This window comes from Lacerta agilis, chromosome 1 (genome assembly GCF_009819535.1).
Source record: "Lacerta agilis isolate rLacAgi1 chromosome 1, rLacAgi1.pri, whole genome shotgun sequence".
NCBI classification, from domain to species: Eukaryota; Metazoa; Chordata; class Lepidosauria; order Squamata; family Lacertidae; genus Lacerta; species Lacerta agilis.
The window spans coordinates 74,403,841-74,416,485 of NC_046312.1; the positions used below are offsets into that span (position 1 = coordinate 74,403,841).

At 42.5% G+C, this 12,645-nt stretch overlaps 1 protein-coding gene across 6 annotated transcripts in view; it reads right to left on the reverse strand.

Moving 5' to 3' along the window:
* Window positions 1-12,645, reverse strand: part of TSPAN4 (tetraspanin 4) — a 504,940-nt gene that overhangs the window by 45,999 nt on the left and 446,296 nt on the right. For all 6 annotated transcript variants that reach the window (XM_033155489.1, XM_033155472.1, XM_033155466.1 and 3 more), the window contains one exon: window positions 1,817-1,891. In XM_033155489.1, the coding sequence (XP_033011380.1) occupies window positions 1,817-1,891 (75 nt within the window). The remainder of the gene's footprint in view (window positions 1-1,816; window positions 1,892-12,645) is intronic.

Sequence of the window (12,645 nt, forward strand, 5' to 3'; positions counted from 1 at the left end):
GTTATCTAGTCTCCATGGCTGGACAATGAGGGAGAGATGGGAAGGGAAGAAAGGGGGAGCTGATAATTTAACTTAAAACAGGAAGAAAAGATCAGGAAAAGCACAGGGATTAAGGTTATGAGCACACAGCAGTTTAAAGTGGATTTGATGCACCCCATGTGTGCATATTTTTCACATCATCTATATGATGTCCATCTCATCCTAGTGGCAGCCTGCAGCTTTCCCCCCAATTGATTTGGGTTTTCCAAATCCATGGATAATCCAATAAAATGGGGGCAGCGGAATCCAGCATAACATCTCTTGCTACCCACATACTGGCACACTGAAACACATTGTGTGGACTTTAAAAAAAATGTGCATGGTGACGTTTTGCTGGGTGCCATCTATCACCCCCCCCCCAATGTCTGTTTCCTCATTTCCTGAGCACAACCTAGCCATTTGGTTTTCATCAGCCCAAGAGAAAGCATGCAGCATGTCTATTTCCACAGGTTGTTGCTGAAGGCACATATTTTATTTTTTTAGAAAAGCTGTTTTGCACAGAACTGCTCTTGCATCAACAGGAGGTGGGAAAGTAAAGGTTGAAATGAAAAAGAAGAACACTTACAGTATCTCAAAATCCCTCTTATCAAAATCCCACTTCCCACCCCACCTTGGCTATATGCACTTGTCTGTAAAATATATGGTTTTATGCAGCTTTCTATGTTTGTGGTATTCACAGAGTGTCTGTGGATTGAAGGTGCCCATGCATCTGCTTACCTGTATTTTGTTTGCCCTGGCAAGGAGCTCATTGATGGGTTGCTGCTTCTCTACCTGGTGGGGTGGGCAGGCACAACCCACATATATGTATTTCTTTTTGAAACTGCTGTTTTGTGCAAAACCCATAAATTGAAAAATATGTATTTGAAAAAAAAGGTAAAAGTACAAAATTGCCTGCTTTGTTTGAAACATTTGGTGAAAGCTCATTGCTGTGGCATTCCATGAACAAAACATCTTTAAAAAAAAAAAAGGTGTATGCATACTGTGTGCATACCTACAAAGGGCCTCAGGCTTTGAGAACTTTCAAAGAGCAGTAATTGAGGGGAAGGAGTAACAACACAGAATACATCCTACCAGGCACCACCTACCAGTGTGTACGAGAAACACTGAGAAAGATTTAAACTGAAAGCACTAACGTGCAGATGATATGTCACAAAGAGGCACATGGAAAAATCAGATTTGTACACATTAATGCCTTAGTGTATACAAAGCCTAACAGCTACAGTTGCAGTTCTGAGTAAATACTGTTTCTCGTCGTCTAGGTAGAGCTAGTCTGAAGAGACATATTGACAGCATCATCAAAGGAGCCTTCTCTGTTAACAGTTCCAACAAAACCAGGTAAAAAATGCCAACATTTACATATCAACAAAGCCCAATTTCTCATTTCCTGGTGAATGTCTACAACAATATCCAATTAGGAAACTTTCACAGTAACATAAGTACCCTTACTAATGAACATCTTAATGTGATTACTATCTGCCTTTTGGTGCATGAGTTTTCATCAGCCTTCCCTGATTAGAATTCTCTGTATTTAAATCATAAATGTGTTGCTAATATGTCTGAATACGTCTGACCTTGAACTGAGAAGGAGAGGGAGGGGACCAAAGTCCTAGAAGAGCACTTTTGTACTCTGAGTGCACTATTTCTGATATGAGGTGGTCTCTTAAGAAAACATGGTATGCGTGCCAAGGCAAAGGCTTCATGGCTTATTTATATGAGGAAAGGGAGCAAACAAATTTGCTGAAGGGGAAAGAAAAGAAGAAGAAATATTTTGACATACCTTGTCGGTGTAGACGAAGAACAGAATCACGACTGTGAGCTCCAGCACAAATATAATTAACAGCATGATAAAAAACTGTCAAGAGAAGAATGGGTGGGAGAGAAACAAAAGCCCAGAGACATCAATATTTGTTTCATCTTCACAGCATATGCATTCATGCATAGAAGGAATCAGACCTAGTTTTCACTGAAGAGGTAAAGCTTTGCCTGAATGGTACCATTTCTGACATAGGTGAGACATGACTGATTGTTTCACCACATAAGAAAATTGCCTGTGCATAGAAAACTCTTCACACCACACACCCAATTTTCTATGTGTGGAAAAGAACTCAGTCATGTGAGTCCCACCTGCAAAGTCCATCAGCAAGAACTAGGCCAAAGTCACGAAAGTACAGACAATATTATTAGCCTTGCAGCAGAGGTTCATATGGAAAGAGGTCAAAGAATTGATCAGGGGAACCAAGGCTCTAACCACATCAGTGACCTGCAAGCACTGCAGCTATGGGTGATGCTTGCATTAGCTTCAGCAAGAGCAGACATTCATTCTGTTTTCACAGACTTTTGCCTGGCAGATATTCCATTATCTAACTTTGCAGTAACACTTGGCCATCTTGTTTTGGAGAAAGGGTGGCTCTCCTCTATGTACACATCTGTGTAATATATTCTCTCTCTCTCTCTCTCTCTCTCTCTCTCTCTCTCTGTGTGTGTGTGTGTGTGTGTGAGAGAGAGAGAGAGAGAGAGAGAGAGAGAGAGAGAGGCAGGCTCTTGGGAAGACAGAGTTTTCTTAAACATTCAAAAGTAGCGGAATATTCAGTCCTGAGGCACATTATTAAATCTCCCAGGTGCACTAAGAACATAAGTGAGGTATTTTAAAAAATGCTTTTAATATTGGTAGTTGCTGAAATAAAATTGTAGTGATAATGTATCTGAGGGCTATCAAACTAGGATTTTCAGGTAGCCATATGTATATTTCCACTATTTTTTTTTAAAAAAACCCCTCCCAAAGCTGAAAATCTGAGGGTGAGGAATAACATGGGAGAAGACTAACTCAATCCTTTCCTTGCCAGGCATTTTCCTATGAAATACAACCTTCCTTGCTGCTTTTTTCCTCATAGGAAATGACAAGTGAATGTAGAGGGGAAGCAACTGGGAGATGCCATATTTTTCTGTCTATAGGATGCCCCCATGTATAAGACGCCCCCTATTTTGGGGGACTCCAAATTAAGAAAAAACCCCTCAGCACTACCCCTGTATAAGACGAGCCCCAATTTTAAACCTATGTTTTTGGTTAAAAAAAACCAAAACCCTAGTCTTATACACGAAAAAATACGGTAATTTTGAGCAGGCTAATGGAAAGAGGGGAAAGGGTTAACTAGCCCCCCCCTTCCACTCAGACCTCCAGTGTCCCAAGGTTAGAAAAAGAGAGAGGGAATCACTCCTGGTCACATCTCGTCTGGCCCTAACACACTCAGAAGCCATGAGGCAAGCAAAAAGAGCTACTGACAATTGTTTCCAAAATCAGGCCTCACAAGTGTATTACATGATTTGACATGTGGGGAGGGGGAATAATATCTGGGTTTTGCTAGTCAAGATCTGTGCTGCTAAGTTTCAGTTGACTTAAAATTTAAATCTTAAGCAGTCAATGTCATTCTATGTATTTGTTTTGTTACACTGCTTTTTATTATCTCACCTTTCCTACCAAAGAGCTAAGGGGCAATATGAACGGGGGCCCCACCCACCCGCCTCCCACCATTTCATGCTCAAAATAACCCTGTGAGGTAGGCTACGCTGAGAGATAGTGACTGCGCCGAAGTCACTGAGGGACTGAATGGGGATTTGAACCCAGAGCTCTACCACACTGGCTCGTACTATTTTCTGCATAATGTCTGCCGTTTATAAATGGTACCTGACATATTCAATTGCTGAATTTGTACTGAAAATGTGATGTGTAGGGAAACTGAACATGCTGCAAAAGAATGTGTGGGGGAGGGTGAGGGCAGGAATGGGGACATAAGCGTTTGCTATTTCAAAGCGCCAGCCTCTCCCTAAGCTGCTGCTCAAGCAGTATATGTGGTACAAAGTGAGGAGGATTATTCTGTGTGCGTGTGCTGCATTCTGCAACAGGGGAAGTTACAAGGAAAGGTGAGACAGCCCGATTCTTAATTGAGCAGCATACTTTTTTAAGAATATAAAGCAAATTAGTATTTGGGTCTTGCTGGCTCCTGCTGTTCCTATGCACAGCCCCCACCCCAAGTGCTGCAGGGAATCCTCTCTTGTTCCCACTCTAGTCCGCTTTCCTTTTGCAGAAAATAAACCCTTTGCTGCCTCTCTGGTCTTTTTGTTTGTTCCCTAGGGAGCTGCTTTTGCTAAGCAAGCCAATTCCACTTCCATAAAAATAATCCTTGATGATCAACTTCAACGCAGCATTAGACAACTAAGTAGCAGTTAAAATGGCATTACTCTCATCCCCCCCCCCTGCTATTCTGATAAAAACCAACAACATACAGCAGCAAATGCATATGCAACTACAGGCATGGCTTGAGAAAAAAAGAGGCTTTTCAAAAGTGACAAATGGAACTTGTGTTGCATCCAGCTTCCCCCAAATTCAGGGGTAACTGCAGTAGATGTGTATCAAGATCTTACATGCATATTGTTCATTTCAACATTCTGTGATGTGGGGAAAATGACACAGTCGCTTCCCCCGCCCGCCCTGCCCCGGTTCATGTAATTTGACACAGTCATGACAAGATGATCTGGAGAGCAAATCCACATATGATATGAGGCCGTGTGCACACTAACCAATTGTAGTCCCCCCCCCCTCAGTTATGTCCTCAAATTGCTGCTCTTAATGTAGATTGATTCTGCTGTCCACAAAGGGTGGTGTGGTTTGCAGATAAGTGTTTGAACTCCTTTCCCTTGATTAGGTTATTCATGCATTTTCCTCCCTGCACAAGTCCAAGGTGAGTCAAGTGACGATATGCCCACTCACAATGTAACTGGACAGGTGTGGATATGCACACATACACACACCTTTCAATTACAGGTGGGTAGCCGTGTTGGTCTGCCATAGTCAAAACAAAATAAAAAATTCTTTCCAGTAGCACCTTAGAGACCAACTGAGTTTGTTCTTGGTATGAGCTTTCGTGTGCATGCACACTTCTTCAGATACACTGAAACAGAAGTCACCCATTCCCACCACCCTTCTGAGTAATACCCCTCCCCACTCCCTCACTATATTTAAGGATCTGGTGACTTCTGTTTCAGTGTATCTGAAGAAGTGTGCATGCACACGAAAGCTCATACCAAGAACAAACTCAGTTGGTCTCTAAGGTGCTACTGGAAAGAATTTTTTATTTTGTTTTGACACACCTTTCAAGACTGCCTACATCTTTTTTTTCTTCAAATAGGCATACATAAAAACATTCAATCTAGATTGTGTGTGGGCTACCATTGATTCTAGAATAAAATGCCACGTGTATGCAACCTAAATCAGAACCACGAGTGTAGGGAACAAGGAGCATATACTTCAAAGAGTCACAGCTGCAGGCCAACTTTTTATGTTCTTTCATATTTGTATGGCAACTTCCATAGCAGGCACTGCTGACCCTTTATCCCAATTTAAAAATGCTGTGGAAAGTACAGCACCACCTTCCCTCAAGAAGCTGCATATGTACTAAGTAGCTAAACCCCAAACCACTAGTAAATCCAGCCACTTCTACCCCTGTTCATTTCCCTAAAACCCACCCTTAGAAACAGTCTCGTCTTTTGCTATGCTCTAACATGGAAATATATGCAGGTTATAAGGCTAACTGGAATGGGCCAAAGTGCAATGAAGACTAGACAGGCTCAGGGCATGGACCACTAAAAATTCTTACGGTTTGCTTTCAAGTAGGCTTCCCAATTCAAATGATAAATAAGGAGGAGAATAAAAATGCACTTTGCTGTGGTTCAGTGGGACTGCAGGCTGCTGATATAAGGAAGATTTATGCTCTGAGACAACACAATCCCAATGCAAACCATCCACACAGAAGCTCATAAAGAAGATTAATCTTACATTGCAGTGAGACATATTTCACCACAGAAGTTTTCCATGGCTAAGATGGTATCTAGAGAAGTTTGCTGAGGGAGTACCTATAGGCTAACAATCACTATGCTGTTGTTGTTTTTTAAAGCCTTTATGTGCTACGATTCTGTAGGAGCAAGGGGAGGAACATGAAGCAGTTTCTTCTGCAACTTACTACTACTTTTACAACAGGGTTTCCTCGAATCACATTGCAACCTTTGAGTCCTGCAAGCCTCTTTTCTTCCCACAAGCACTTAATTTAAGCTAATACAATGGCCTGGTTTACATATCTTAAGCAGCAACTAGCCATGGTTTCCCATGGGGTTGGGGTATTGTTTAGGGGTTTTTGGTTGTTGTGGGTGTTATTTTTTGTATTTATTTTTTAAAATCTTATGATTTATGTGGAAATTGTTCAGTTTGGTTGTGTACTTTTTGATGTATTTTATTTATTGTTTATGACTTCTTTTGTTATGTTTCTAAGTATGTTGTAAGCTGCCTTGAGCAGTGTTATGGAAAGGCAGCATACAAATAAAAGGATGGTGGTGGTTCACTGAAACCTTGGTTTACTGAACCATGGTTTCACCAGGGTTTATTGAAACAAGCTAAGATTATTTACCACAGGTTGGAGTTGATTCATTTCAAAGAATAAACCATTCGTAGCATGTGCAATAGTTTGTCTGAGTTTAGAAGTAATGAGAAAAAAAAACATAGCAGAAAGAGAAGTGAAAGGTGGAGGACAAGAGGAGAGGGAGGAGTGTATGAGCCTGGATCGATCGATTTTATTTCAGCTTTAAGCTCATAGACATGAGCCTGGAGCTCATGTACGTAATACTATGGTCTAGGGTGTAGTGCCATGTGTGAATGCAGTCAACAACTAACATTATTAGTCACTTTTATTTCAGTGATTGCATTACTTTAACACTAAATTGAAAGCAAACAAAATCTTAGCAATTTTGGACTAGATTGAAGGAGGAGGAGACGCAGAACACATTAATCATATGGCTCACACTCTTGGTTGACCAATTGCCACTGCAAACATAGCAGACAAGTATTGTGAATTACAGAAAATAACCTCTGTCATGGGGCATTGTTTGACAGTGTCACAACTTAGTGATATCTATTGGTGTGGGTGGTGGGTGGGAGGGAGAGCACTGTGAAAGCTATTACTGCAAGGGACTGTTGCTTGTCTGCTGCTAATTCTGTGTGCCAAGTGCTTGGCATATGTTTGCCTCCAATGTTTGCTTCCCAGATCAAACCCTTATTTCCAGACTAACTCATTTTTAGATCCCCGCCTTGCCATATTTCCTTCCTTCCTCCATAAGGATGTTGTTTGTCTTTTCATTGCAATTTTATATTAATATTTTAATCTTTGCCCTCTCTCAGTGTGCTTGTCTATATTTCCTAACCATTTCCCTTCCCTAGCGGATGGTGTTTCTGAAGGCTATTGCTGGGAGGTTATTGCTGGGGTTCTCCTAATGGCCTGCTCACTTGACAGGCTGTTCCATGGAAACAAACAAAACTGGATGATAGGTGAAATGGTTCCAACTTAAGAGTGGGATCCAACTAAGCTTTACTCAGAGTAGAACCACAGACATTAATGAACATTACTAAGTTAGGCCCATTAATTTCAATGAGTCTATCCCGAATAAAACTTAATTTCATTCCACCCTTACTATGCAATCCTAGGAAGCCTTCTTCCTTGTGTATTAAGTTTCTATGTGGAGAGATTATTGTTAGTATATTTAGCACCATTATTATATGAAGGGTTGGTTGTGTCAGTTCCCACCTGCAAGCTGAAGTGCTGAAGCCAAGACAGTTTTACCACATCATCTGCAATGTGTAAGATCTAGATCAGTAACTAGCCAGATGTTGTTGGACTCCTGCTTCCATTATCGCTGACCACATTGGCTATTCTGGATCCCAGCAAACATCTGAGGGCCACAGACTCTACACCCTGCTCCAGATTATTGGTACTCACTGAGAATTACACATGCCCTTGGCAGGTGTGCAAATATCTCTTATTGTTGGACTTGGAGCATTATGGCTGGTGGTCTAATACTAGGGGGGGACACATAATTGATGTAAGGGCTGAGTACAAGTTCAGGATATGTAGCATACTAGACAATATGTGATAGCTTAAGGTCTATAGCACTTGCTACTTGTTTCCAGAAGCAAAACACAGTTTCTAAAATGCAAAAGACTCATAAATCACAGTTTGTGGTTTTTAGTGGGTGAGTGAGTCCACCACATTCTCACTTGGGCTTCCAACATGAATCATTTTATATTATTAGTTTAGCAATCTAGAGTGGGGAAGCGGTCCCTAGAAATGTATGTCAGACAGCAGATTTAATTGGCATTTTATGGTATTTTCTGTATTTTATGACTTTTGGAAGAAAACAGACTCCAAATCAATAAAATGTCATAAAATACCAAAACCACAGATCTCTGTCATAGTCAACGCATGCACTCAATGCAGCTTTAGCTACTTAGCCACAGGCACAGAATAGCTGAATGTTAATTCAAAGAAAGAGAGCACTAACTTTAGCATCCCCTTCATTACTAACCTTCCCTGGGAAACAAAGGATCTACAGATTGCCATCATAAGCCCTGACCTCATTGGGCATACAAGTGCCGCGCCATCTGCTTCTGAACGCAACCAGCTGCTGGGGCTAGATAAGTAGCACTCAGAGTACATTTCTGTACCATCTGAAACATTTAGGGCTGGGATTCTCCAATGTGGCTAAAGGAGGTCAAGAGACACTGACCCTTGGATTCAACAGCCAGCTATATGCTTCTTTAGAAACCACGGGTCTTGGGTGCCAATACTGCAAAAATGAGGATTTCAGAGTGGTGTGGAATATCTGCTCTAAACAGACAGCACCACTGAACTTTAAAAATGTAGGCATATTTACTGCATAAAGAAGCAAAGAACCCTTTAAGAAGATTTAGTGGGCCAGATGCTAAGCAAGAGGAAGCTGGCTTATTTCCTAGACTTTAATGGGGGCTCTAAGAAGTCGCAGCAGCTGAGGAGCCTCCTGTATAAGGAAACCTTTTAGCTGTTTCACTGAAATGCCAAAGCAGATACATATATAGATCTTGAATCTGCCACCTCCCTGGGTTATATAACTCACACTGCAGTTAATGGAAGAGCCAGGTTTGAATCGTAGTTATAAGAATGCAATGCCTCACAGCAAGCAAAGTATGTGAAATAAAAAGGGTGGGGGAAAGGTATGGCATTCAGCTAAATAACCGTGACTTCCCCCCTGAATGACTCCTCAAATTTGGGGGGCACATGGGGAGGAGAAGGGGAGAGTGTTCCATTGTACAAGGAGAAATCCTTGCACTGAAGGAACTTAGTGCTATTTTGAATACAACCCTATATCTCTGTGTGACACACTGGTGTAAAGTAAGAATAAGGCTTTCTTAGGAAATGCAGGCAGCTGATCAGAGGGAAATGTGTTAGCCAAAAGTTAAGAACAATGCTCCCTTCCCAACAATGCAATATAGGCAGCTCCAGGCCTTACAGTCAGAGAGAAGAAGAAGAAGAAGAAGAAGAAGAAGAAGAAGAAGAAGAAGAGTTTGGGATTTGATATCCAGCTTTATCACTACCCGAAGGAGTCTCAGTGGCTAACATTCTCCTTTTCCCTTCCTCCCCCACAACAAACACTCTGTGAGGTGAGTGGGGCTGAGAGACTTCAGAGAAGTGTGACTAGCCCAAGGTCACCCAGCAGCTGCATGTGGAGGAGCGGAGGTGTGAAACCGGTTCGCCATATTATGAGTCTACCGCTCCTAACCACTACACCATGCTGGCCCAAGATATTTTGCTGCCTGAGGTGAAGGACAAGATAGCGCCTCCCTGCCTACAGAAGCCAACTGGACTGGCAGTTAACTCTTACAATAGAAACAGGATAGCATCCTGCACCATACCTGAGGCAATGGATCAGATTAGGGCTCCCAGGGCAGACTGTGTGGCCACAGCTGGGCGGCGGGGGGGGGGGTTTCAGGGCTGACACTGCCAGTCAGTGTAGACAATACTGAGCTGGATAGACCAATGTTCTGATTCAACATAAGGCAGATTGCTGTGTTCTATGTAATATGGAGCAGGGAGGATGCTCAGATCCTGCTTGTTGGCTTGCTTCCCATGAGCATCTTGTTGGCCACTATGAGAACAGGATGCTGAACTAGATGGGCCCCTGTTCTGATTCAGTAGGGCTTATTTTTATGAGAACTTCTCTTGCAAGCAGATACGCCCCCCTCAAAAAGAGTCAAGAAGGGATTGGTGACTAGCCCACTGAAAATTGCAATTAGCATCATTCACTAAATTTTCCTGAGGATTTATTTTTGCACACCCGGTTCTCCCTCTGTCCACAGACTGCACAAGTTGCCAACAACTGATTTGCTCTATCCCATAGAGGATCTTGTGTCTTGTTAGAAGACCCAACAATTTGAACTGCTCTTCAAATCCTAGCTAAAGGTCTGATGTCCCCATATGTTATTCAGGTCAGCTAAAAATAGATTGAGGGAAGTTTAACAGGGAAAAGGGGTTTATGTCTAAGGGTTATATCTAGGGTTTTATATCTTAATTTACATCTCATTGTCTGGGCCTTCAGCAATGGCTCTGCCTACTAATTAAAACAAATGAGAGGAACATGGTGTGGGGAGACCCTCTGGCTTTAGCTAGGCTCTGAAAAATGAACTTCAAATAACTCCCGTTGTAAAAGAATGAAGGAGAATGGAAGGGAGCTTGGAAAGAACTCAGCTAGTGAGAGGGGAATTAGTACCTTTCAGTCCACAGGCAATGAAGAGGTCCATCTACAATTATCCATAGAAAGAGGTCTGCTTTTTCTTCAATTTTCTCAGTGATAGAGCACCTGCTTTACACGCAAAAGGTCCAAGGTTTAGTTCCCAGCATGTAAGTGTGGGAAAGATGAAACCCTGGAGAGCTGCTGCCTGTCACTGTAGAAAACACTGAGTTAGCTGGACCAATGTTCTTTCTCAGTACAAGGCAGCTTCCAATGTCCAGTCTGGTCGGGGAGAAACAACAGCTGTAGGACCATCACCTTCATTCTCCTGGATATGCTGGTTTCCTCATGGAGATCGTAGGAGCCAAAGATGTGATTTCCCCCACCTGCATTCTAAAGTGCTACACAATCCAGAAAGGACTTTGGTTTCTTTGTCCACTTGAGTTTGGAAGGACCATAGCTCAGTGGCAAAGCACATGGTTTGCATACCAAGGGTCCCCTGTTCACTCCTCTGTATCGCCACGTAAGTCTGCAAAAGACCCATGTCTGGAAACTTGGAAAGCTGCAGCCAGGCAGTGTAGATTAGCTTTTGCTGATCTGTTATGGGACTCCAACTCTTGGCAGTCCAACATGGTCAATAGCCAGACATGGTGGGCAAACAGGTAGGGATTGACTGAGTGAGAAGGGATCGTGTTGGAAGCCTTGAAAAGAAGCACCAGTACACTCCTTCCCCAAAAGGCCATCCCTAGACCAAGAGGTACTCAACAACTATAGGTCAGTGATAAATATCCTCTTCCTTTCTGGCAAATTAGGAACTTAAGAAGCTGCCTTATGCTGTGTTGGACCCTTGGTCCAGCTATTGCTGCATTTTCTAAGTGGACTGGCTGTAGCTCTCTGGGGTTTCTGGCCAGTGATTTCCTCAGCCTTGTTTGGAGATGTCAGAGACTGAACCTGGAACTTTTTGCATGCTCTGCAAAAAAAGCCAGAGCTCTTTCACAAAGGATGCCTCTTGCCAGCCAACTGACTTACAGATGTCACCTCCCTCCCTTCCAACTCCTGTCTCAAGCCATTAAAACAACAGAAGCTGAAACACCAGACAAGGATCAATACCTACAACTTTGTGTGGGAAAACTATGGACAGAAAATCATTCACAGGACAATCTCTTACCATTCTCCCTCACACACCTTTTAACATCTCGCTAGTCAAATTCCCTGTCACTGGTAAGAGTTTTGAGCATCAGTTCTTTCAATAAAGCCCAGCACTGGAAACAGAATGCTTTTTAGAAGCCTATTTCAAGTACATTTTCTTCTCTCCTCCCCCCCTTTAATATATAGGCCTGTCACAGATGAGACTCTGAAGCTTGGGCACCTTTTAAAAAAAATGGCACCTGAAAGCCAATTCACACGCCTAGTAGACTCGGGGTGCTTTTCTTTTCTTTTCTTCTTCTAAATTCAAGCCATGACATTCGTTGCTTATTGTGAGTAGGCCAACACAAGCAGAAAATAAAAATAAATGCTCAGTTTGAATGTCACAGCCAAAACATACTGAGGGGATTTGAAGAGGTGTGCAAAAAAAGCAGTTTGATGATGGAACCAATTTCCTGGGCTGGTGGGGTGGGTGAGTGCTGTCAGACTTGCTGGGGCTGCTTTAGCTTTGGATTTCCCAAGTCAGTCAGGGACTTGGGCCTACGTTGCTGTATACAGTTCTATCCTATGAAAACTGGAACCAAACTGCTTGTGGTTAACAAGTCAGAATCCATATTGCTATTTTGAAGCCATTTTGGCATATAAGTGGACAGGGCTGAGCTGCACAGGGCCTTTTATGTTAATACCAACGTGTGTTAAACATCTATGTAGCCGAGTTTCACCAATCTGCTTAATGGTATCCCTGGGGATTTCCTGAATACATTTGTACAGGGCCCAAAGCCCCACACTGATGTTTTCTCACTGATGTAAAAGCCAGCAAAAAATAACAACCCCACTGTCCGCATACATAGGCACTGCACACTATACGAGGCACAGGAG